The sequence below is a fragment of the Lathyrus oleraceus genome, chromosome 4 (genome assembly GCF_024323335.1).
Source record: "Lathyrus oleraceus cultivar Zhongwan6 chromosome 4, CAAS_Psat_ZW6_1.0, whole genome shotgun sequence".
Lineage (NCBI taxonomy): Eukaryota > Viridiplantae > Streptophyta > Magnoliopsida > Fabales > Fabaceae > Lathyrus > Lathyrus oleraceus.
Window position 1 is genome coordinate 425,731,368 of NC_066582.1, and position 27,884 is coordinate 425,759,251.

A 27,884-nucleotide genomic window follows, 5' to 3' on the forward strand; every position below is an offset into this window, starting at 1 on the left:
TCATTTAATTCTAGCTTTTATACATTTGTCATTGTTCATATCATTCTAATTGTTTATGTTAATGCAATTTTCACTTTGTCCATTTGGACCATATTGTGTGATATATCTTGTTTGTGTATACTTTGTTTGTTTGTGTCGTCTTTGACCATTAATGTACATAATAACAACAAAAACCCTAAAAATCGTTTGTGTGGAATGTTGGCTTGATCTTGGACAAATGGACTTAGAATTTAGGCAATATTCCTATGCTAAAGGACTTGGCCAATGCCAACTTATTGAGAAACCAAGTGCTTGCAATTTGAAACTTCATCTGATACATCATTCAAGATCTCTCTAAGTTCATCTGCAACATGATCATTATGAAGGTGTTATTTTGAACCTGTGACTTGTGAAATTCATCTGTTACATGGGCTACCTTGAAGAAGATCATGGTTTGGATAAGCTTGGATGTGGCCATCTTTATTTGATGCCTTGCTTTTCAAGATAATATAATTGTGAATTTGTGTGTTGCTTGATTCTAAAAGTCCAAGGGAATTCTGGGTTTCTATTGACATTCTTGTCTATTGGATTGCTACCCATTTGGTCAGATCTTTTCAACTCTAAACTTTTACTTTTATACATAGGATTAGTCTCTTCATCTTCTCCCCATTTCATTAATTTCAAAATCTCTCCCTCCCTTTTCAAAAATCTTCTTTGATTGAACTTATTTTGTTCTAAACTTTGACCACTTTGCAAAAGATAGAAACTCTGGCCTTATGCCATTGCATTTTCAAACTTCCTTTTCTAAATCAAACTTGTAAATAGACTTAACTATACTTGACTTAAACTTTCAAAAAGCCAAAAAGAACTAACTCATGCAAACCATTTTTAGGCCTTTGTGCCTTTCAAACTTAATTTTTGTTAAAAGTAATACATCCACTTTGAAATTTGTATCACGAACTACGAGGTTTTGATCCCTCATTTTTATGTTGGTACGTAGGCACAAGACCGAAGGTCTTGCGAAACACAAAAATATAATTAATGAATTCTTTTCTCATCCCCCTTAGCTATTTTCTTGTAAACATCACTTTGTACAAAATACATATGCACACAAAAAGGGCTCCCTTGGAGTACCTATGACACTTTGGGTGTTAACACCTTCCCTCTGTGTAACCAACCCCCTTACTTGTAATCTCTGACATTTTATTAGTTTTGATTTGAAAACTTATTACTTTTGGGTTTTGCTCGTACTTTTTCCCTTTTCCCTTGGAAACAATAAAAGCGCGGTGGGGACTCTTGTTATTTGATTTCTAGCTTATCCATAGCTTGATGATCACGAGTTTACCGCTACAACTAGCCTTAGGATATAAAGATATCATAGGTTAAAGAAATGGATAGGGATAGAGCGGGATTAAGATGAAGAGGGAGGGGGAAGGAGATCAACACATATTGGTCAAAGGATGACTTTTATCAAATTAAAATCATTCATTCATTTTGGGAGATGAAATGTATATTTCATCAATCCCCTAAATCCAATGATTTTAATCCAACAAAGTCAAATCAACCTTGACCAAGGCTCAACAACAATAGTCAAACTCAACAAGTCAATAAAAATAGCTCAACACAATTTATTTGCAATTAAATAATTAAAAATCAATTAAAAAATGCATTAAATTAAATTATGGTTGGTCAAAATCCTAAAACCTCTTCAAAACACCAAATAAATGGCCAAGAGATTTATCATAGGTCAAACAAGGTCAAAGGATCTTGGAGAAAAAATTTCATTATTTTTGGAAACTTAAAAGTCTTTTTAAACAATTAAAAATATGCACAAAAACATATAATTCATAAAAAATATTAATATTGATCCAAAAAATAATTTTAATTCAGAAAATGAAAGAGAAAAATATTTGAGAATTTTTGGTGAAAGTCCCATGTTTTTTGGATCAATATTAAAATTAATATGAATTAATGAAAATAAGCCAAATAAAATGAAAATCAGAAAATGCAAAAATACGTGGACCACTTGATCTCCCTCATTAATTGAGGTGGCAGATCAAGTGGATCAGAGCGTGCATTCCATGGTGTTCCCTGGTCAATGTGCCACACGCGTGGTAATCAGTTTGAACGCTCAAGATTAAAACAAAATAAAAGGATCATATGGTCTGGAGACACGCCAACGCATCGTTGGAGCCATATCTCCGGTCTTCTTCTCTGGTGGACCTCATCGGACTAGTCCACCCTCAACCATCACCAAAATGAAAAAGGAGGACATGAATTTAAAGTAAAAATGTCAGGAGCTAGAATCTGGCCTCAATTTCACCTAACTCCAAGTATATTGAAAGATACATGGAGTTGAATTTTGAGGATCATGATCTGAGTTGCTTCGATTTGACCTCTAAGAAACTCAATCTTGTTGCCTACATTGGTAGGACTTCAAACAACCAAAAAACAACAACAATTATGGAGAATTGAGTGAGAATCGAAGATATGAAAAATTTAGAAATTCACCTTCACTGCAGGTTCAGATGGACACGATCTTGCTCTAAATTGTGCTTAGCCTTATTCTGGATGCTTGATGGAGTGGAAATGGATCAAGAAAGAAGCAGGACTCTTGGATATTTGAATCTCAAAACAGTGGAGATTCAAACTCGATTTTCAATGAAAATCCTCAAGGTTATCCTTTGAATGTGAGGGTTTAGGGTTAGAGATTCAAAGCTGGCGCGCAAGGGTCCTCAATTCTGAGTGAAAGGGCTTTTATTTATAGGCCAAGGCAATGATATTTGCACACTTCTCTTCAAAGTTCAAAAATAGTAAAATGCCTTTGCATGGATGCATGGGCGTATGATAGGCCCATGTAATGATGCATTCAGGTCCAAAATCATGTGCAAGCAATGTTGAAGTCATGTTAATAAGCCATGCATTCGTGTATGGAAAGTGGAAATTCAAATATGCCAAACGGTCATTCAACTTTAAGCCATGCACAAGTCACTCATACTTTGTCCAAATAGCATGAATTTGGACTTTTTGGAAAGGTTAGATCAAGAGGAACAACTTTCATGTTGGACACTTTTCCATTTGAAACTTGGATCATGATAAATTTTGAGGTGGAAGTTTGGAAAATCAAACATATCAAAAACATTTCTAAGTACCAAGCCATATGTTCACTTCTTCCATCTTGAGTAACGTTTTCTTTGGGCTTTAAATGAGAAACATTCCTTCATCAAAGTTGTAGCTCTCTCAGACTCCTTAAATTTGGTCACAAATTTGACCTCATTTGGATTAAGCATGAAGGAGTTATGCATTTTAGAAGTTGAGGAAAATCACCTGTTCAATGGTATGGGCCCAAAATGACATATAATGTCTCCTCATATCACATGCATTTAAAAGTTGAATTTGCACTTCCTCCAAACATAAACATTGAAGTAGACATCTGGAATTCCATTGTGAAACTTGAATAGCCTTCATATCATAAAAATTGAGAGAGTTGTGGTCTTGAGAAATTGACCTCTAAATTAGGGTTTAGACAAGATGACCTATAATCTTTCACCATAAAAAATGTTTTTCCAAGCAAAACTAGCTCTAGACCTCAACATGAAAGTTGTTTGTAATTTCCTTTAGAGTAACGTTTCTCTTGGAATCATTTTCATATGATAAAACTTGTAGGAGATAGGGTCTAGGGAACCCCAGTTTTGGCTAGTTGAATTCCTCTGGTCAACCACCATGAACCAACTTGCTAGCTTGACATTCTCTTGACTTTTGGGACTCATGGAGGATCATATATGCATAATATGATGAAATGTGAAGTATCCTTTGAAATATTTGATCTATTGGTGAAGAAGCTTGTTGAAGAAGTCACATAAGATACCCAGATGAATTAGGGTTTCCAAGGCAAACCAATTCCAATCTCTTGACGATTTCTTGATCAAAATAACATGTAAAGATCATGGGGATTCATATACAATACTTAGAGCCATAGTAAACCAATTCTTGATTGATCTCCTGGAAGTGAGGGTCTTAAACCCTGGATATGAGCTTGATAGAGCATAGGTGAGCATGTGCATTACCTACAAAAGAGTTAAACTAACAATGACATACTTTTGGTATTTGGGTTAGTGAAATAAAGATAAATGAAGTATGATACAATCAAATGTGCTTGGTGATCTCTCTCAATGCAAACCCAATGAATGAGGGGTAAGGAGGATGCCAAGGTGTGATCCCAATGTTAATGCATATGATGATAATAGCATGAGGGATCTTAGGGTCAAAATTGGGGTCTTACACGATGCTATCACCAACAAAAAAATGGGTCTGGTTATTGATCCAACTGCCAAATCTACCTATATCACACCCATAGTATGCCTCGTCTTACCTTCATAATTTGATAAACCCATGTTATGTGGCCTTATATTAGTATCATACTTTTCTATTTTCCTTAACAAAAAATGGGGCATCAAATTGACTACATCCCCTCCATCAATCAAAATCTTATTAACTATGGTATTCTCGATATTAGATCTTATAAATAGAGGTTTTAAGTGACTCTTCATACCCTCATTTGGCCTCTCAAATAAAGAGTTTTGCTCATCAATACAACCATTATTCATCACAAAGTAACACACGATTTTATGCTTTGCCATCTCTTCCTCATCCCAACCCACCGGTTTCGTCACCTTTGTGATACAATTGTATTCCCTCGGATGCACCGACACTACATTACATATGATGTCGGAGTCATCCTCCGACCCTGAATCAAAATTATATGTCGCCATCTGGTCATCATTGAGTGGTACATCCTCATTTGCCTTCCATTTCGCCTTGAGCGGCATGGGGGAAACAATTGAATTCCTACTAGTTTCTTGACTTGATCATTAACCTGATTTTGATATGGTTTGTTTCTACTCGACTCAGCAGCCTCCCTTTCTGCTTTCTTCTTCCTTTGGAACCTCATCCATTGGGTCCTCGACATTGGATTTTCCCCTTATAATTGGTGGGCCCATAGGAACATTTCTCCAACACCTAAAATTTCTCTTGATAAGTTAGTGAGGAACCTCTACCCATCTCACAACTCTTCCATTTCTGGTGGAAAGATCCCTCTTTTCCTATAGGTCGCACCCATTTCCCCTAGGGAGTGTTGGATGTCGGAACATTGGTGATGGGTTTGTTCCTATAGTGAGTTGGGAACTGTTGTCTCTTCTGGGGGACTCTCCTTTCGATGAAGTAGAACTGAGGTTTGTTATTCTTCCAATCTCCCTTCCACTACACCTATCGAGCATTCTCTACCTCCTTAGCAACTTTTTTGTTGAAGACTACACTGCATCTTAGGTAGAGCATCACCTTTGACTCTTTAGCCCTATAACGGTGAAGGAAGTCTACTAGATCTTCCTCGGTTTTTGGGTAGACATACTTCATCTGATTTATGTTGCTTTTGACAACGTCTTCTTCAGCCTCCAGGTCAAAATATTCAGTAATTTCGACCATGTTAATTTCCACTAGTTCAACATAGCGGTCTTCTTCGACCTGTAGTTGATCAAACTCAATCTTTATAGGCGCCTTACTCTTTTTAGCAAACTTCATCCTTCCGTCAGTCAAAGCATTTTGGACAAGATCACTGAAAAGAAAACATTGGAAAGTTTTATGCCTAAAAAGTTGTGATATTTGCAAATACCTCTTTTCTTTCTTTATTCTAATGGTGACACTTTTGCATACTATGGCACTAATATTTGGCCATATGCAACCAACAGACCAAATATCTCATCACATTTGGTCAGATTGAAAGTATAGGTTTTCTTGGGGAATTTGTCACTCTTTTCAGGCTCAGCAGGGTTCTTCCCATTTAATGGTGTAAGAAGTTTACACACATATGGGAGTCTTGGCTTCAACTCGGCTAAATCGACCCCGTTCTCTTCGACATGATTATGTTCGACATCTGAACCTTGGTCATTGTCATCCATGTTGACATAAGCCACTCTTTCCTTCTTATTTCTATTCACTCTATCTTTCTCGGCCTTCAACTGTTTGACTTGTCAAACTTTGTCCGCCAATTGGGCCATATCTCTTAGATATTGTGTATTCAATTTCTTTCTTATGGAATAATCTAACCCCGTGGCCGCCATCTCGACTAGTTCTTGCTCAGGAACTTGGGTAAAACACCTTACTTTCAAAAGTCAGAACCTATTTAGGTAATTGTTAATTGATTCAACGAACTTTCACTTCACGCTTGACAACACTTTCATGTTGATTTTAGATCTCCCCATATAAAATTATTCATGGAACAATCTTTCTAAACGATTCCAATCGTTAATGAAATGCGCATGGAGATTTGTAAACCATGTAAACACATTTTTTTGTAAGAGAACTAGGGAAATATCTCATCCTTAAATTTTGTTATTCGCTATATTCCCCGCTTCAGTAAAATATCGAGTGATATGTTCGACTGTAGATTCATTAGTGTCACCAGCAAATTTGGTGAACTTATGGAGTTTCCAACCCCTTGGAAATTCCGTTTGTAATACGTATTCCGATAATGAGGATGTATAATTTTTCCTTTGCAGGCCTAAATTCTAACCATTTTGCGCCATTATTCTTTGGACACCGGGTTTTCTTATCGGACTTGATGAACCACTTGGTTGACGTTCTGATTTCGATTAACCACTAAAACTGGTGAGCAATCGGCTTCCTTAGGCCTCAGTTGTTCGATTACATTGGGCATAAATTGTTGGCATTATTAATTGTGTGTTCTTCAAGGATTATTCCATTATGGCTAGATTCAACCCTTAATGATCACGCTTAATGATAAAACCTTGAATTTCCATTATGGCTAGATTCGACCCTTAATGATCACACTTATCACTTGAGTCGAAAATATGAAGTAACACAAACCTTGAAAAAAATCTTCAATGGTAAAGTTAAGAAAGCAAAATCTCTACCAATTTCAAGCCCTTCAAGCTAATATCTACAAGAACCATGGCGAACAATAACCAAACTTTATAAAAGAATGCAAAGTAATTACCTTTAAGAGAAACACCTCTGATATACGTGTGCGTTAAATAGCCCGAGTGCCACGAAAGATGTCGAAACAAAAGAATAAGATTAGGAAGAAGAAAAATAATTTCGTTAGTAAAACCTTGACTAAAATACAGGGTTGAAAAAAATAAGAAAGTGATATGAGGATCCCTAAGTCTCATAGGCAATGAAAATGAAAAATACCAGATTCAACCTTTGGCCTTCATATATTGATTGCATATGATCACACGATCAACAATTAAAAATCTAGGTAAGTGAACCATCACCATAAATGGTCCTAATTGAACCTAGATTTCCTCACACTCGAGCACCCTAAAAGGTCACTTATGTTACCAGACCTAGGGTCACATGTAAGACTTGCTTTTTTGAAATGTTTCGACTAGCATTTAATATGCATGTTACTTAGACCACCTGCTCCAAATCAATAAGATCCTACACTTTCTCTCACACGTAGCACCTAAGAATTATGGGTGGGTAATGGGGGATTTGTTCGAATACAGCTAAAGTCTCAATTATAGGGGATCAACCCGAAGAGTCGTCATGGAAGACTAGCAAACATGTGGAACCTCGCTAGAATCGAGCATCTGATAGGAGCTATCGATGCGTCAACCACTGTGATATTTGATCATAGCCTCCTAGTGAAACAAAGCACTGCCACACACCATAACATGTATTATCTTATTCTCACTCTTTCAAGTTACTCGGTAATCACTTCATTGACTTTAGTGTTAGAGTATTAATTCTGCAGGTTCACACCGCACCACCTCATTGGATATTGTTGATACCACACCAGAATGACTTTCTCCATTTATCTGAACAATCTTTTTTTTCATGACTGAAACACTTGCTAAATCAATGAGATTAGTTTATCACTTATATTTTTTCTCTCATAATTTGAAAGTAAATAAAAGGTAGATAAATGAAAAAAATAATCTAAATTTAGAAACTCACTATTGAGAGGTGACTTGACAAATCATATAATATCACTACTACAAATAATACATTTCATGACGATGATTTCACCTCACGTACTGAAAAAACGAGGTCAAATACCTGGACGCACCTTTTTTTTAAATATACAATATATTTCGTCGGTTATTTGGAAAACTTAGGGGTAAACTTATTAAGTGTACAAACTACGAATCTCAGCAACCTCAATTTATGTTTTTATCTCATTAAAAGTGACACATTCTTGAATATTTTATATTTAATTTAAAAGTATACTATTTTAAGCTCGATTTTCTTACCAATCGAGGTGAATATGTTATATATATATATATATATATATATATATATTATATATATATATATATCTTTGTAACATTCAGTTTGATTTGTATAACTAACACAAACATAACCCTAACAAAGAGTTCTAAAAAATTGACTCTTTTTTCTTCTTCAGAGATTCAAATCATTTTCTTTTACTTCTTCTTTAGAGATCTGGTACGTCAAACATCACTACTAATATTTTTGTCATATTGTTGTTGTTGTTGTTGTCGTTGACATTCAAAACCCTAGAGTTTTTGTTGTCGTTTTTGTCGATGTTGTTCTTGTTGTTGAGGCCCTAAATCCTAAAGGTTGTTCATTGACATTGTTGTTGTTTATTGACGTTGTTGGTCTTGATGTTGTGTTAGATGTTGTTGTTATTGATATTGATATTGATATTTTGTTTTTTGTGATTCTTTGTGCAACTATCATCATGTTACGTTTAGTTGAGTTTATTACATCTAATGTCGATTGTTTATTTCATTAACCTCTCTTTGAACATATAACCTTGTAAATTGATTTTGGAAATAATCATATGCAAAATTATCTAAAACTTATCTTACACTGATTAATTACTTTCTAGCATTCTGCAACTCATCATGCATCACACGTTGTTTTATTGTTACAATCTCTCAAATACTTCTAGTTTTTGTTCAACTTTCTTCCATATTTGTTCAGTTTTTAAAGCATCAAATTTTATGCTTTCAAGAATGAATTACTAGAAAAGAAAGTGTTGAATAAAGAATTTGAAACATTGGAGAAATTTTAACCATAAAACAAGGTGAGAAGAGTGATGAATTACAGGATGCTTCAAAATCATAATCAATGTAAGTTGTTCTTCAAATATAACACAATTGTTCATATAATTATCTTCCTAACCAATATTTAGAAGTTATATGTTCAGTATAGGGTTTTGTGAAATGAGTAATCCACATTACATTTAATAAACTCAAATTTTGTTTTAACCCTCGATTTTATGAGATAACCGATGTGAAAATATGATATATCCGTCAGAGAAATTACAAAACCGATAGAACATGTGTTTTCGCCATTTTAGAATTCCAAAAAAATCCTCCTAGATATCGAACTCATGACCTTTTCAGAAACCTGAGAGGTAAAGTTTTCACTTTTCATAACGCCCTTCGCTACGTCGCCTCTATAACCGGGGTTAAATGCATTTTGTGTCCGAGATGAAATGTTTTTTTTCTAATAGTTTATATATATATATATATATATATATATATATATATATATATATATATATATATATATATATATATATATATATGTCAATAATTCATTAATAACACTAGTCTACTACCTATATGTGTCCTTGTACTAAAAAAATAAAATAGTGCATAAAAAACATTTAACTCTGTCCTTTCTTTACACATATGCATACATTTATTTTCCTTTCATAAAAAATTTGGCAGTATTATTTTCAAACCATTATTGACTTTAATTTAGAAATTTCTCCTTATGGCCAGTAAAGTCTGATTTTACCAAAACAAGAAAATGATGAGGTTTCAATTTTCTAATAAAAATAATAATTTGTTTGTTAATATGGTGGGGTAGCAAGATGGAATGAGGTTGATTAATTAGGAAAGGTAGCTCTCTGTGTTTCCTGAAAAAGAATGTAAAATCCAAATCCAACCCGTTTCCTTTGAACATACCTTACTACTTTTGGTGGTGCTTAGTTTCTCCTTTCTCTTGATTCCTTACCTCTTATTACTTTTTAACCTTCTTTTCCTTTTTTAGGTTTAACTCATTATTCCTATCTCTACTTTCTTAGATTTTGCTAATTTGGTGCAAATCTGTTTGCTTTTGAAGTTGCTTTTATTTCTGGTAATTTCAGAGAAATCACTTATTTTCAATGAAATATGAATCTTTAATGTAGGTGTTTATAATAGACCCTTATCCTAGGAACCTATTTTACACCATTTAATTTTCTCATCAAAATACTTTGACAACTATCTCACTTTTTTCATTAAAACTTTTATTTTAATTTTACTTCATCCTTCATATTTCATTTCAACCTTAAGAATTTGGTTTTATTGGTTGGTAAGTGATTCTAATAAATCTCTTTCATTTTTTTCATCTCTCACAGATTTTCTAGATCTTTCATCCCCTCTTCCTTTTAAGCTTTATATTTTGTCTTTTCCTTCTTGGTGAGGACTCTCTTGTTATTTTCATGCTCTTTTCATTTTATAACTTTTCATATCATCTTTTGTATTTGTTGTTGTGATTTCAGCAAAGATGGTGAGAGGGAAGACGCAGATGAAGCGTATAGAGAACGCAACAAGCAGACAAGTAACATTTTCAAAGAGAAGAAATGGTTTGATGAAGAAAGCTTTTGAGTTATCAATTTTGTGTGATGCTGAGGTTGCTCTTATTGTTTTCTCACCAAGAGGAAGACTTTATGAATTTGCAAGTTCAAGGTATGTGTCCTTGTCTTTGTTTTATATGTGTCTGATTGCATCTGGTTATTAATTTATGAAGATAAACCCTAAAAAAAACTAAAACAACCTTAAAATATTAGTGAATAATTAATTTTAACTCCTTTGTTTTTTGTAGTACCCTAGCACCTCAACCATAACCAACACATATTGTTGCATCATGTTATAAGTACTGACATATTTTTATATTGAGATGAAGTAAGAGATCAAACAGTTACATAGTTACTATTCTTATATATAATATTTTTTGGTGATAGGCTATGAATATGATGACAAAGATATACAAACACTTAGAATAAATAACTAACATTTGTTAGTTTGAAGAAAATGGGCTTGAATGTGATTTTGAATTCGATTCTTATAAACATTTGCATAGTAATATATGCAGTACAATTAATTAAGATTGTCTTGTCTTTAGTCTACAGACAGTATCCAAGAGGATAATTAACTTTTTGAACATAAAAATATAATTTAGTACATAAGTTAGTACATTCTTAAAAATAAATAAATCATTTCAAAAAAAAAAAAGTACAGAGACAAATATATATATTAGCTGAAAATTGAACATGGAGCTCATTGAAGATCAATTGGATTTATGTGTTGTAACTATCGTGGATGAGAACACAAGTCCGGTTTCAAATAACTTTAAGTTTTCTTTCTTTGAGAAGTTTTGGGATCTTCTGAAGGAGGGTGTCTATGTTATATGTGTGGTTAGTTCTTTGTTAATGCTACCTTGCTGAAGAGTTTGACGTCCTATTTCATTATGCTATATCCGAAGGTGGCATCCCCTTTGTCTCTTGGGGTATTTAGGCGCTCTCTCTTCTTGCATTATTGTATATGCTAGTGGATGGAGATTTGACTGATGGGTTAGCCTTAATGATGGATAAGCTAATTTCGTCCGATTGTTAGGTTGGAATTTCGACACACATAAATATTAGGAATTGGTTATAGGATTGAAAGAAATATTCTGAAGAAAAATATGTTAACTTCGATAACATATTAATGAGAATATTTCGACGAAGGAAGTTGTGGTCTAGGCCTTAGAAATATTTTGGCCTAGACCGGAGTTCGACAAAGCTTACCTGGAGTAGCGCTCGACACAGTATAATTCAAATTTGAGACTGATAACTGTTTTTTGACATTATTTGTTTCTTGAAGACGTGTGGAGACCTTTGAGCAGCGGAGTCCATGCAAATCGAAGAAGTGTCATCTTCTGGAGAATAGACAGTTGAATAGCGGTTATTTAGATTTAATATAAATAGGACACTTGGCCATTAGAAAATGGGTGTTCAACCTTGTACAAAAACTCTAAGTTTACTCAAAGTACTTGTGCGTGAGAAGCGAGTGTTCCTGAGTGAAAATGTACGTGTGAATACCAGATTTTATACTTTTAACCAAGTCATTTAAGATTGTGTCATTTGCATTTGCAACAATTTACTTTGAAGCCAATTTCAATATTTAAGATTTCATCATTTATTTTGAAGTCATTTACTTTGCAGGCCTTTATTTCTGCATTTTGCTAAAGAATTGCAACATTCCCTTTAATAACTTTGAAGAACATTGTCGAAATGTTCATAATTAACAAATCCAGAAACTAAATAACAACACATGTCCTAGGATCAATCTAGTCGATCCTGCGAGTAACCAAAAAAATATAGAATTTGGAAGACTAGCGTTTGTTTACCAATTTCAACGGTAAACAAATTGGCACACCTAGTGAGACTGGTGTTGTTAGATAGAATTTGTGAAAAATATTTAGAAGTTCATCATTTCTGGTTTCCTTTAACTTCGTTGCCTGAGATTAAGAAGTGATAAAATAACCACTGATAATGAAGCGATACTAAGAAGAAGATACGTAAGAAGGATGATAAATCCTCCAAATAACAATGGAGAACAACTCCCCCGTTCGACAGGGGAGACTATGGTCGTGACATCTGTTTCTATGGCCGAAGTAGTTCCTCTACGACGAGTACGACGACCATACCATCGAGCACTCACAATGGACCAATTTTATCCCCCGTAGTGTAGGAAAATTGCCATCCAAGGCGCAGCGGAATTTAAAAATTTCTCCATTTAGTGATCCTTACGAATGGGCATGATCAGTGATAGAATCGTTACCTCTTGTGGCGATTCAAACCTTTGGTGCAGATCTCTGATAATGATCAAAACCTTTGATACAGATCCACGGGGCGATCACGAACGTTGAACGATGACAACGTCTCTACTCAGTCCACACGAACGGATTCCTTCAATTGCAGTGCTAGCTGTTATGAATGAAGGCTTTAAGTGAGAGAAAGTGGGAAACAAAATTCTAAGTCTCTACTTGAATTTCTGTCTGAGTGGAGTGGAGTGGAGTGACAATGCTTCTACCCAAGGGGTTCTATTTATAGAACCACTTGTGTGGGCTTCAAGCTAAAAACCCACTTAAGTGTATTTTGGCTCATATCTTATAATATGCCCAAAATCACTTAAGTATTTGGTACCTTACCATATTTCGTCTCCCACTTAAGTGCACCGTACCTTACGGTGTTCCTTAGTTACTCTATCTCTCATCAATCCGTCCTTTGTGTGTGACCCTATAGGTTTTCGCGGCGTTGGCAATTATATTAAATCACGCATTTAACATAATAAACAGTGAGCGGTATCTAGCAAGACATCACTGCTACCCAAGTCACGAAAATGTCATGTGATCTGACAAAACCTCCTGTGATAATAATTATGTGTATAATTACCCCTTTGCCCTTATGTCTATATTGAACACAAGGTATAGACCGTGTCACCCTTGTCCAGTTCAATATTTGGCCCATAGACATTTATCCTATTACGCAGGATTGGAAAATTCCATCTAGGACAGTCATGTCCCTCAGCATGCTTCGTGGAGTACCCATCAACTGTCTTTATGGTTATCCAGTTACGGACAATGTTGGATCAGCAATAAAGCACTCGACTCTACATCTAGGATCCATAGTGGTTTCAGGTCGAAGAGTGGTATACACTATTATCACCATGAGAATAACTTATGACACTTTGCATAACTTTCTATATAGTATTCTCATAGCGGGTCAATCCGGTATAAATATTACTCCTAATATTCATACCTATGTTTAAGACTTGATAACTCTTTATCCATGATCCATGAGATGTGATCATCAGTCTACAAACATAATAGTCTTAATGCTTTAATGTTATCCCACTTCACATTAAAGCTCGACTACGGATACTTTAAGAACAGTGCCCTTATGTTTAATGTGTTCTCATGATTAAGTCACACTTAATACATTAAACGGACTATCTATTCTAGGGACTTTATTAATCAACCATAATAAAGAAAATGCCTTTTATTATTAATAAATAATTCGATACAAGTACCAAAAGTATTGGCCTCTAGGGCTTACACCAACAAGTAGGATACAGGTTCAAACCGTGACCCCTCCTCCAATGGGAGCTAGTGCATTCAGGCCTTATATACATGGATTTACAATGCCTTTAAATGGTCGAGAACAACCATATGACATGTCAACTTCGATAATGGCAAGTTTACACAATACAACCACAACGTTCACTGACCCAGTGATGAATACGTTTTTGCTTGTGCAAGGGTCTGGATCTGCTGTTAATAATATAGGTTGAATCAATCCACCCCCACGGATGGAATTTTCTACCCAACAAATGTCCAATGTCACTACAAACTCTGCAGCAGTTTTATGACAGCAAATGGACGAAAATAACCATGATATGGTCCATATGCTTGTCCAGCAGATGGGCACCATATTCAATCCCGTGATTTAAAACACCACCTAAATGGACCAATAATTGGCAGTGCAGACGACTCAACTTGCATATTGTTTTGGAGTTCCGCAAGCACCTCAACAACTTCAAAGGGAATGAGTGATAGAAAACCAAGGAACAGGCTTTGAGGAAGATCCTACCATTAACCAGCGAAATGCACCCCGTGCGGATGGGTAAATCATGGAGTTAGAGTTGAACCTCCCAGGGACGAACAACCAATGTCAATCCCAAGGGAGAGGGGACTAAGGGTGGTAATGGTGAACATGAATAAGACGCCGACGAGGTCATATATCAGGTTCAATATGATGGTATGGTAGGAGATAACAACTTGGTTGCCATGGTCGAAAGGATTATGGCGCGAAATGGGGTGAATGTTGTCCTTCATAGGCCAAATTATAGTTCCCCATTGTCTGACTATATCTTTCAAACTAAATTTCCTAGGGGATTAAAAGTCCCAAAGCTTACAAAATTTTCAGGAGATACTAGTGAATCGTTTGTCAAACATGTGGTGAGATATCTAACCGAAGCAGAAGACCTTGCAAATAACAAAAACTTAAGCATAAAATACTTCCCTAGTTTGCTCACTAAAAACTCCTTCACATGGTTCATTACACTCCCAGGAAGTTCGATTCATGATTGGACTCGTCTAGAAAGATTATTTCATGAACAATTTTATACGGGGCAGTCGAATATGAGCCTGAAAGAATTGGCTAGTATTAAGCATAAATTTTTTGAGCCAATTGACGTCTATCTTAATAGGTTTTGTTTGCTAAAGGAAAGGTGTTTCACACAGGTGCCTGAACTTGAATTGGTCCAAATGGCCACTAGTGGTTTAGATTATTTCATCAGAAATAAATTAGACACCCGATATTTGAGCGATATAGCCCAATTGGCCGATAGAGTTCGACAGGTAGAATGTTTGAAGGATGAAAAAGCCAGAGTAACTAAGAATAATAGGTGAGAAAGGGTAGCGTATGTCGACATAGATGAAGATGATCAAGAAACATATAGTGACCCTTTAGGTTTCGACTTAAGCAAAATCGACTTGGCCGAACTAAAACAAGGGTCGCCCTATTCTTGCAAGGTTCTTGTACCTTCAAATGGTAAAAATCCCGTCGAACTAGAAGAGAATGATAAATTCCCTCAGAACACATACACCTTGGACGTCACCAAGTGTGACGAAATTTTCGACTTGCTAGTCAAAAGATGCCCAAATGATAATGCCTCCTGGCACTAAAATACCTCCGTTAGAACAGCGAAAGAAATGAGGTTTTTGTAAATATTACAAATTTCTAGGCCACAAAACCTCACAATGTTTTCTTTTCAGGGTTTGGAGAAAACGCTATTATGGACGGAAGGCTGAGATTTGGGGACAAGATGAAGTCTCAGATGAAGATCGACTCAGACCCCCTCCAGGTGGCAGATGCCACATATACTGAACCGACCATTAACAACATGGTCGAAGCATCTGAAGGATGTAACAAAAAAACCAAGATGTGCGAAACCACTGAGGGTTTCAAGCAGGAGAATGGCAAGACTGAGGCTACTGAGGGCCTTAGGGTAAAATTGGAGAAGCTGAAGATCACTAATGGCACCAATCTCGAAGTTAACATGGTCGAGGTGAGAAGAGAGAGGGAAGCTTACGAAGAGAATGCTCGACAAAGAGAAGATAAAGTGAGGATGGATTACTCCAAGAGTGATGAAAGCCTAATGGAGTCCCTCCATCACTTCCAGAAAAAGAAGTCTGTGGTCATGTTGTGCCCTAGGTGGAGTTCAGCTTTTGACAAGAAAGCTGCTGAAAACATCGAGAGAGTTTGAGTGGCTAGTCACATAAGGAATTGCAGAGAAATTCACAGTCATTTCACTTTCGATAAGATGGGATTCCCTCGAAGGATGGAGCAAGGAAGTCCAAGTCTTCATCCAAATGGGCCAACTACCTTCAAACCAACTGCTAATGCATCCAGAGGAAAATGGGTAAGGCTTGCTGTAAAGAGAGAAAGAGGCCAGGAGAAGTGGCAAAGTTTCGAGGTTGGTTGAGGCTCTTCAATAGCCTATCGAAGGGAGTTTCAAGTATCGAAACAACAAGCTTATAGGTCTGAAAACTACAAGGGTGAGAATCTCATGTCTAGGTCATAATGGCAAAGGCAGCAAAGGAGGAGAAAGGCATAGAGAGAGGCCAGAGAAAAGGCAATGGATGAATCTAGTTCCAACCAGCCTCCAGATAAAAAGAAAGGTGAAGAAAAAAGACCAGTTGGGAGGAAATTGTTCCCTTCTCGAAAAGAAGAACCTGAGGGAAAGTCAGAGTTACCACGGGCTGACGATGACATGATAACTGACAACTTCGAGACAAAATCTATGCCTTCTTTGGATATCACTTGCAATATAGTCTCGGTGTTGCCTGTGGAGTTCGATCAAGTCATAGAAGTAGGGGAGTGTGAAGAGTTTATGGAAGTCGAAATGGCCAGACATAGATCAGTATGTTACTACGTAATGAATAACGGTTGCGTCAAAAGGGAAAATGCCTTCTTCGAAAGGTCGGACAAAGCAATGAGAAGTCATCTTAAACCTCTTTTTATTATTGGAAAGGTAGAAAATATGGGAATTAATAAGATCCTGGTGGACGGTGGTGCGACATTGAACCTAATGTCGCACTTCATGTTGCAGAAAATGGGAAAGTTCGACACAGATCTAAAGTCCCATAACATGGTCTTGTCAAATTATGAAGGAAAGACTTGATGTACCTTAGGGGTGATCCAGATTGATTTAACATTCGAACCATTACGAGGCAAACCATGTTCATGGTTATTGCCTTGAAAGCTAATTACAACCTATTGTTGGGCCATGAGTGGATACACGGCATTGGAGGAGTACCATCTTTGATGCATCAAAGGATTACTATATTGAGAAGTGATGGTATAGTGGAAAATATTGAAGCTTATCAGAGCTATTTTATGGATGAAGTGAACTACGTGGATAGGCGCAATTTCGACAGGAATTTGGGAAAGCTGATTTCGCATTCGACCCCACTGATGTAACATATTATTCCCTTTATCTACACCCAACTTATGGGTTTCAGTGGGATAGAGAGGTTGTAGGAGAAGACCTCAAGTTTGAAGGGACGTCATACATCCATCCAACTAGTTAGGGAGATGAATTTGGTGATTATGTCTGAATCCAAAACATTGGAAAAGATTTCGACTTATATAGGTGAGAACAGATAAAAAGCGGCCTTAGAGGCCGAAGTTAAATACATGGTTGCCGAAGCCAAAGAAGCTAATGTGCACCTGGAGGGGCCTGGCATAGATTTCGAACCAGAGCTGCCTGATAAGGAGCAACACAAAGTGTAAATCCAGAGGCTCGTAGCCATCTATGACGAATAGCCTTTGAGATTCGAAAGGGACCCGCTCGCACCCAACATAAAAATGCTAGCGCATGATCCTTTAGAAGAAATTGACTTAGGAGAAGGAACAACAAAAAGACCAACATACATAAGCATCAACCTTGGCCCAGAACTTAGAGTCAAAGTGATCCAGCTTTTGAAGGAGTATAAAGATTGTTTCGCTTGGATTACAACGAGATGCCTGGATTAAGTAGGGAATTAAAGGAGCTAAAATTGTCAATCAAACCTGGAAGGAAGCCAGTTAAGCAGACTCCAAGATGATTTGCGCCAGAAATCTTGTCGAAGATAAAGCAAGAGGTCGAGAGACTTCTTAAGTGTTAGTTCATTCTTGCAATAAGGTATGTGGAGTGGATTGCTAACATAGTTCCAGTCATTGAAAAGAATGGGACTTTGAGGGTTTGCATAGATTTCAGGGATCTGAATGTTGCGACCCCAAAGGACGAATATCCAATGCAAGTGGCAGAGATGCTTGTCGACTCCGCTACAGGCTATGAGTATCTTAGAGGGTACTCTGGGTATAATCAAATATTCATTGCTGAGGAAGACGTGTCGAAGACGGCATTTCAATGTCCCGGAGCCTTAGGCACCTACGAATGGGTGGTGATGCCTTTTGGCTTAAAAAATGCAGGGGCAACCTATCAAAGAGCAATGAATTCCATTTTTCATGATTTTATAGAAACACTTACAAAGATTTATATTTATGATATCGTTGTTAAGTCTATGTTAGGAAAGAACCACATAGATAATCTTCGACAGTCATTCGAAAGGATGAGGAAGCATGGTCTGGAGATGAATCCTCTAAAAGGTGCCTTCTGTGTGCAGGCTGGAGATTTCTTAGGCTTCGTGGTTCACAAGAAGGGTATCAAAATAAACCAGAACAATAACAAGGCCATTATGGAGGTGAAAGCACCATCGACAAAGAAGGAATTGCAGTCGCTGCTAGGGAAGATCAACTTTCTAAGAAGGTTCATCTCAAACTTAAGTGGAAAGACTTTTTCCTCTACTTCGACTGAAAAAGGAAGGTTTTGAGTGGGGGCAAGCGCAATAAGAAGCTTTTGATAAAATCAAGGAGTATTTTGTTCATCCTTCAGTTTTGTCGCCTCCTTGTCGAAGTAAAAGTATGAGATTGTATATTTCTGCATCTGATGTGCCTATAGGGAGTATGCTTGCTCAAGAAGATGAAAATGGCATTGAAAGAGCCATTTATTACCTTAGTCGAGTTCTCAATGATGCCGAAACGAGATATAGTATGATTGAATTTTTTTTATATGTTTGTATTTCTCTTGTATAAAGTTGAAATATTATATAAAGTCTGTCGATGTGTATGTCTCGTCTCATTTTGATATCATCAAACATATGCTTTCTAAGCCAATTCTACACATTCGAATTGGAAAGTGGGCATTCGCCTTGGCATAATATTCCCTCACTTATGTGCCTTTAAAGGCCATGAAGGGACAAGTGGTTGCAGACTTCATAGTCGATCACTCTATCGTCGAAAGTTCCTTAAACTATTTGGAGCTTGAATCTTGGAAATTGTATTTTGATGGTTCGAGTCACAAAGATGGAACGGGTATTGGTATACTGATTATATCCCCTAATAGAATTCAAACAAGATTCAAGTATAAGATCGAAGGGCCTTTGTCGAGTAATGAGGCTGAATACGAGGCTTTGATAGTTGGCCTTGAAATTCTTTTAGAATTGGGGGAAACTAGAGTCGAAATAATGGGTGACTCAGAATTGGTCGTGAAACATATGACGAAGGAATATAAATGTGTCAAAGAGAATTTGATAATGTACTTCGTGATGGTAAATCGACTATTACGAAAGTTTGAAATGGTGAATAATAGACACATTCCTCGACTGAAGATCCAGGAGGCCAATGACTTGTTGCAAATTGCTTCTGGCTATAAGATCTCAAAAGAAAAATTGGAAGATGTGATCGAAGTTCGAGGTAAGGTAATGGCAACTAGATTGTCTCCAACAAATTTGGAAGACACCCAGTTGGGATATGCAGATAATGAGAACTTCGAAATATTGGCTATCGAGAACTTGACGGATGCAAATTGAAGAAAACCAATAGTGGGTTGCTTAGAAAACCCAAGAGCATCTGCAGAGCAAAAATTCAGGTATCGATCTTTGAGTTATACCCTTACGGGAAATGAATTATTTAAAAAGACGTTTGAAGTTGCGTGGTCATGATGATCATGATGTCATAGCAGTAAATATGCTTTAGTGTCGAAAAGTTTCAAAAAATGTCTTGTTTTCCATACAGTCGAAAATGACATTTTGGGGGGGCAATTTGTTGGTTGGGATTTGGACACACATAAATGTTAGGAATTGGTCATAGGATTTAAAGAAATATTCTGAAGAAGAATATGTTGACTTCGACAACAGATTAATGAGAATATCTCGACGAAGAAAGTTGCGGTCTAGGACTTAGAAATATTTTGGCCTACATTGGAGTTCGACGAAGCTTACCTAGAGTAATGTTCGATGCAGTATAATTCAAATTTGAGACTGATAACTGTTTTTTGGCCTTATCCGTTTCTTGAAGACGTGTGGAGAGCTTTGAGCAGCGGAATGCATGCAAATCGAAGACGTGGCATCTTCTGGAGAAAAGTCTGTTGAATAGCGGTTATTTTTTATTTAATATAAATAAGACACTTAGCCATTAGGAAAGGGATGTTCAACCTTGTACGAAAACTCTAAATTTACTCAAAGTATCTGTGCGTGAGAAACGAGTGTTCCTGAGTGAAAATGTGTGTGTGAATACCATATTTTAAATAAGACACTTAGCCATTAGGAAAGGGGTGTTCAACCTTGTACAAAAACACTAAATTTACTCAAAGTATCTGTGTGTGAGAAACGAGTGTTCCTGAGTGAAAATGTGCATGTGAGTACCATATTTTATACTTTTAACCAAGACATTTAAGATTGTGTCATTTGCATTTGCTACAATTTACTTTAAAGCCAATTTCAATATTTAAGATTTTGTCATTTATTTTGAAGTCATTTACTTTGCAATCCTTTACTTGTGCATTTTGTTAAAGAATTGTATCATTCCCTTTAATAACCTTGAAGAGCATTGTCGAAATGTTCATAATTAACAAACGTAGAAACTAAATAACAATACATGTCCTAGGATCAATCTAGTCGATCATGCGAGTAACTAAAAAACATAGAATTTGGAAGACTAGTGTTTGTTTACCAATTTCGACGGTAAACACCGACCAATCTATCTTTCTCAAAGGTAGGCATCTGGTGAATGGGGTTGTTGTTGTGAATGAGATTATTGATTTTTTGATCGGAAAGAAACTCACAAGGATAAAAAAATAGGGAAGCAAAAAGAATACAAAAAATAAAGAATAACAGTTGATAACCAACTTGTTATGTTCTTATTGCTTCCCTTTTTTCTATCCTTGTGACTTTCTTGCCAATCAAAAAACCAATTATATTTCGTTATTCCGATATTATTTTCACAACAGAGTGAAATCTGATGGAATGCATTTCATCTTATTTCATCACTTTCCAACATATTTTGTACCCTCCAATCCAATTTAGACAGAATGACAAAATTGTTTCAATCCATTATGAAATATCCAAATAATCGGATATCATATTTACTAAATTTTAATCTGTCCACTCTGCTTCGTTCCATTCTGTTCCGTTCGTTTTACAATATCCAAACATAACCTAAACTTATAAATTTCACAAGAACAATATTCCATAATTCAGAAGGATTCAAGGATTCTATCTTTTCCCGGCATGCAATTGCACTTGTATCAATTTTAATACTAAATATTTATATTCAACATACTTCACAATAAAACAACATACCGCTTAATGTTGAATCTCTCATTCTTCTTTGGACTGATTTGACACCATGATGTATATTCATTCCATGTGGAGTTGCAGGGCTTACATAATAATTTTACCGTATCATAATATCATATAGACACAAACTGGGAATTCTTTTAAAATCACATGAGGGAACCAAAATGAATGCATTACTCTATAATTCCTAAGAAATGAAATCTAATTATGGCATTATTCAGTTCTTTATATAAATTACAGAAAATTTTATTTTTTGTGTATATATTTTTTGTCTTCATTTTACATATCCTATTGATATTTCATTTTCTCACATGCATCCTTGTGAGTTTACTCATTTTCTAACCAATTATTAGCAAGTGCCTACTTATATATTTGGACCTTGAATTCATCAGTAACATTTGCTTTATTGTTACAGCATTCAAGAAACAATTGAGCGATACCGCAGTCATAGCCGGATTAATAATACTCAAACATTATCTGAATCTGCTGAAAATACTCAGGTTTATTTAATTAGATATACTCTCTTCCTATTCATTTTTCTAGACCCTCTACTTCAACTTCATAAGAGACTTCAAGTTTGAATGAAATTGCCTTATACATTACAGCATTTGAAGGAAGAAGCAGAAAACATGATGAAAAGGATTGATCTTCTTGAAACTTCAAAACGGTTAAATATTATCAATTTATATTCATGTTAACAGGTATTTTTTTACAATATTCAATGTCTCAGATGAAAATATGTCGCGTTTGCAGAAAACTATTAGGAGAAGGTTTAGGGACTTGTTCCATTGAAGAATTACAAAAGATAGAACAGCAGTTGGAGAGGAGTATAACTAAAATTCGAGCAAAAAAGGTTAGCTAGCATGATCGAAAGGTATTCGTAATTACAAAATTAATCGATACTTATACATATGAAATGTTTATTTTTCAGACTCAGGTTTTCAGGGAACAAATTGGTCATCTAAAAGAAAAGGTAAGTTCTCTATATATTTGATTAAAGCACTTTCGAACGGAAAATGAATGATTCTGACTAAAGCTTTTCGAATACACTTCAGGAAAAAACCCTAATTGCTGAAAATGTCATGCTCTCTGAGAAGGTGAATTCACTAGAAATTTCGCCATGTGAAAAAGGCTATATCTTTCAGTTATGGAATACTGAAAATTTCTAATTTTGTGCAGTATGATAAATATTCATCACAGCAAGCAAAAAAGGGTGACAGAAAAAATATAGCAGAAGGTGAAGCTTTTGCGGCAAGTTCAGATGTTGAAACTGAGTTATTCATTGGACTTCCAGAAACAAGAACAAGAATTTCTCCAAGCTTGAGGACTAATTAATCTCTGAGTATGCAAAACGAAAATAAGGGTAAGGCAAAGTGTCTCATCAAAATTGTATATTGGATTTGTTTCCTTAATTATGCTTTCATCATTCAGATGATAAATAACAATACTAAGTGTAGTAATTTGTTTCATAATATTCTCAAACCTAGCTTTACTCCTAATGAAGAATTATTTGCAGTCTTAGAAAGTATTGTGATCCTATTCGTAGTAATTTAATGAAACATAACTACAACAATTATAGCGTTTCAAAAAGCGGAAGCTACTAGCATACAACTTATATCTATTATTTTTGTTCCGCTATAATGTCGCTTAGGACCGACGCTACATAGCGACTTCCAGACGCTTATGTTAGCATCAAGTTATGGAGCGTCCGCCATGACAGTAGCGTTAAGCCGACACTAAATTCATCTAGCGTCCATTTTTGCTTGTTCGCGTCCGCTTTTACTAATTTTCTTGTAGTGGCTTAAAGTTTAAGAAATATATGACAATATGTTTGGTTTTAACTTCACAGCTAACTTGCATTTTGTCAAACTGACAATGATCTTTATTCTTGGATTTTAACTAATTGAATTGTAAGGTTAGGTGATTTGTTTGACATCCTAATCTATGAATGATGTAACACACATTTAAAAATTATGATCTTATTTTAATAGTATATAGAATTATATTATTTATTAGTATCTTTGGATGAGTTAACTCAAATGTTTTAGGTAATTTAGAAGACTTGGTAATGCAAATGCTTTAAATGAATTTTTATTATTTTCAAATTATTTTGTTTGAATTGAGTATTAAAATTATTTAATAATTATTTTATTTGAATAGAGTATTGAAATCATTAAATGTTAATTTTTTGAGTTATTTTTATAAGTTTTCAAAGCTGTAGATCAAATTTAAAACTTGAAAACTTTGGGATCATTTTTAAAAAATCCAAAAAATATGAGAACTATTCCAAACTAAACCTAAAGAATGCACCAAGTTTAAGAATGGAGAACACATATTTGTGGAATGCAACTATATGATCTGATTGATATACTAACATTTTCAGAGGTATAATTGTGGATACCAATAAAATTGCATCGAAAAAACTCAGCACGCTAAGTGGTCCCCTCCATACAAAGCATTACTACAATTCACGGTCTCTTTCATTAAATTAATTTGAATATACTCTTTGTGGGTGCTGTCAGAAACATAACACGTTTCGACATTCAAAGTAACCTTAGTAGTTTGACATAAATGGCATTATCTGTTCTCTCTATTCCCACTGCATGACATGTGACATGACAGGTAACTTCGCTTTCCATAAAATATCTAGGGCATAGTGATCTCCAAATTAATTTACATGTTTGAGTTAGCTGTGGTAGTAGTAATTTAGTCGAGCATAATGTTTCTAGATTATTTTGTTTTTATTTTGATCGTGGACAGTATGTTTGCTTTTTTTTTTACATGTTTGAGTACTTGTGAAAATAGGTGTTTAAATACAAATACTGTCTACACATCACTTTTTGAAATGTTTAGTCTCTAACTGAAAATGTGAAATTCAACTTAGCCTTGCAAAGATACAAAGTTTACGGTTTTTCAAAATTCATGAGGACGTTGATCTGAATTGTAACGAGAGTATGACCACGAAGAGGATTAGCGAGTTGTATTTGATATTGAATAAGAAATACTATTTGCTGATACAAGTTGACAAAGAAAAATTGAGAGACATTGAGTTGATCAAGATTGTCTTATGAGCGTTGTCTTGATCGCGACAATCATAATTGATTTGGGCTGATCCATAATATCAATTCTTATATTTTGTTAGTTATTGGGTAGGGCTGGAAATGAACCAAACCAACTCGAAAATAGTTCGAGACTCGATTCGATAATTAATTCGTTGGACTTGGTTCATGAACCAAATGAGTCGAACTTGAGCTCAAAACTAAGTTCGTAAAATAAATGAGCTGAACTTGAGCTATGTATAGTTCGACTCGTTAGGTTCATGAGTCGACTCGGTTATATATATATATATATATATATATATATATATATATATATATATATATATATATATATATATATATATATATATATATATATATATATATATATATATATATATATATATATATATATATATATATATATGATATTTTTAAATCATATATCTCAATAGTATCATTTAAAAAAATAATGTATAGATTTTAACCTAACGAACAAATTTTTAAAAAAACCCAAAAATGAAAATTTTGGTATTAATGACTTTTTAGTCCGTGAAGTAAACAAACTGAACCTAACGAGTTGAACCGAGTTGTTCAAGAACATAAAACGAGTCGAGTTCGAGCTTAAAAAAAAGTTCGTGTCGAACTCAAGTCGAGTTTCGAGCTAAACCAATTCTTATCGAGTCGAGTCGAGCTGACGACGGGTTCGACTCGACTCGACTCATTTCCAGCCCTTTATTGCAGACGGGCTGAAAATTTTGACTTGATTTATAGATCTGACTTTTGGACTGTTTGGTTGATGGATCGAGCATGGGTCTAGTTTGACACAATTTTCCTCAAATTTGTTAGCTCATAGTGGTATAGTGACGACTTTGTTTGATTGTCCATAATTGTTCGAGAAAATTAGTTGTTGAAGTGTTATCTTATTTTTGTTAAGTTGAGAAATTAAAAAGTTGTTGTTTACCGTCTCTGTTATAATTTGTTTCTAATATGTTAAGTGTATATCTGAGAAGTTATGCGTATTCATTTTTAGGCTTAACAATAAATGGTTTATAGATCAATCCTAGATAGAAATTGTATCAATATATTTGTAATGGACCAAAATCGCCTTGTACAACAAGACTTGGCCTATCTGCTATAGAGCACGTTAAACCCTCGGAGATTGCTCAAGCTGACATGGGTGGGGTGAATTCGACTTAGATTCACAATGACTAGCTCACATGATATGATGAGAGAGTGAAGTCATCAAACTACGAAGGCAACTCAAATTCTAGGGACAAAGAGCTGACTCATCCATGAGTCACATAAACTGCTTATAAGATGTTAGGTGGTCGAATCCTATACAGGAATAAATGATATTGATGTCACGAAGATATAACTGTCTTAACGGGCATAAGAATAAAAGCCATGAATGTGTGTCTGTTTACCGTGAAAATTGGTAAACAACCATTGATCTTCCAAATTAAAAGTATTTGGTTACTTACAGGATCGATCAGATTGATCCTAAGACATGTGCTAATTGTTTTTAGGGCGAAATCTGATGAGTGATAAACACTTCGACAAAGTTCATACATAAATGACTTGTTAAAGAATATAAAGGAAAGAGAATGCAAGGAAAGCAATGAAAGTACTAGAAAGTAAATGGTGAAGAAGATAAATTTATGAAAAGAAAAGAAAAGATTGATTAAATTGCTTTGAATAAAAACATGGTGTCACAGCAAACATACATTTTCTCAATTTACACTTTCTCTACACACGAATACTTTGGGTAACTTGATGAATTTGTACAATTTTGAACACCCCTATCCCAATATTAAGACTTCCTATTTATACCAATCGAAATAACCGCTTCTAACGGTCTATTCACCATATTGAGACAAGTGGCCCTCTGCATGTGCGTGATCGCCCACCATGCCCCACGTATGCTCAGCAGTTTAGATAACAACAAAGAATTCCATCCCTTATTTGACTTCAAATCCCTTGTCGAATTATCGTTAGTGATGCTTCTGTTTCCCTACTGCTGGAAACATTTATAAGTCCACAAAACACCTTTACCCTTGTATCAAGGTATTTTCGACTGGAATTTCAAACTTTATAATTTTGTCGAAGTATTCAAATTCTTCACATGAACTTATTTCCTTATTTAATTCCCTTAATCCATATCAGGCATAAAAATTGGAGCTAACAAATTGCCTCCCAAAAATATAATTTTCGACACCTCGAAGAAAAAGGCATTTGTTTAGACTATGGTTCGACGCCTTTGAACAATTCTTGCATAGTTTTAATGCCACTAGTGCTCCAACATTGCAAAAATTATCCATCTTTTGCCACCTGGCATATGACGTCAGAATCATCATTACCCTTTTCCAACATGCCTTTTCAACCCATGCATGAATCTTTTTAATCATCACGTTTCCTAGACCCTATGATCTCGTGGGATTAAGGCCTTAATTACCACCGTCCCACTATGCAATCCTGGAGGGACACGTGTTCCACTTGTTTGTCAACCATTAATGCTTATTTGAACCGTTTTTTTCCCCACAAAAGCCTATAAAAAGCCTATTACTCACTACCTCCACTCTTTTACGCTTTCTGAAACTCTCAAGTCCTCAAACTCTTCATCTTCTTCAAAACAAACTCAAAAACCCAAATTTTCTCTCTTCAGACTTTAACAAAAATGGTCACTTCAAGCAAAAACCCCAAAGAAACAACCAAAGCTGCCAAGGTTTCTATCAACACACGAGGGCCCCTAAAAAGATCTCGGATCTCCCTCCTTTTTCCAGACTTCCTGGTCCAGTGATGATGGGTAACCAGCAATATATTCCTGAACCAAACACTGAAGAACAACGAAGAATCTATGAATCTCCAGTACTTATTCCCATAACTGTTTCTGAAAAAAATCATGCTATGTTTGGCCTTTTACCTTATCTGAATATTGAACCTAGCCGACTTAGGGAATTTTTTCCCACTTATCATAAATGCAAACCAATAGGCCAAGCAAAAAGACTTAGGGCTGAAAGAACTGTCACTGCTAAGGAATCTCAATCTTTAGCAGATGAAAATATAGACTTAACGTTTATGAACAATGGCTTTAGA

General features: G+C 35.4%; 1 protein-coding gene across 7 annotated transcripts; it reads left to right on the forward strand.

The window, feature by feature from the left end:
- Nucleotides 1-9,783: 9,783 nt before the first annotated feature.
- LOC127075841 (MADS-box protein SOC1) lies at nucleotides 9,784-23,275 on the forward strand. Of its 7 annotated transcripts, XM_051017333.1 has the most exons (9): nucleotides 9,893-9,957; nucleotides 10,064-10,116; nucleotides 10,523-10,709; nucleotides 22,166-22,250; nucleotides 22,356-22,417; nucleotides 22,504-22,603; nucleotides 22,682-22,723; nucleotides 22,806-22,847; nucleotides 22,930-23,275. In XM_051017333.1, exons 3-9 carry the CDS (start codon nucleotides 10,528-10,530, stop codon nucleotides 23,083-23,085), a joined length of 669 nt encoding a protein of 222 aa, XP_050873290.1. In that variant the 5' UTR covers nucleotides 9,893-9,957; nucleotides 10,064-10,116; nucleotides 10,523-10,527; the 3' UTR covers nucleotides 23,086-23,275. The 7 variants fall into 7 exon arrangements, with proteins under 7 accessions (XP_050873294.1, XP_050873288.1, XP_050873290.1 ...); XM_051017337.1 differs by lacking the exons at nucleotides 9,893-9,957; nucleotides 10,064-10,116 and adding an exon at nucleotides 9,784-9,878; XM_051017331.1 differs by lacking the exon at nucleotides 10,064-10,116 and having other exon boundaries at nucleotides 9,834-9,960.
- Nucleotides 23,276-27,884: the final 4,609 nt, after the last annotated feature.

What these genes read in the sequence shown, in the direction of transcription:
- LOC127075841 (XM_051017337.1), top strand. Translation starts at nt 10,528, where the DNA reads ATGGTGAGAGGGAAGACGCAGATGAAGCGTATAGAGAACGCAACAAGC. An exon ending in TATGAATTTGCAAGTTCAAG is followed by an intron (nt 10,710 to 22,165) that starts GTATGTGTCCTT and finishes TTATTGTTACAG; the next exon opens with CATTCAAGAAACAATTGAGC. An exon ending in CTAAAATTCGAGCAAAAAAG is followed by an intron (nt 22,604 to 22,681) that starts GTTAGCTAGCAT and finishes TTTATTTTTCAG; the next exon opens with ACTCAGGTTTTCAGGGAACA.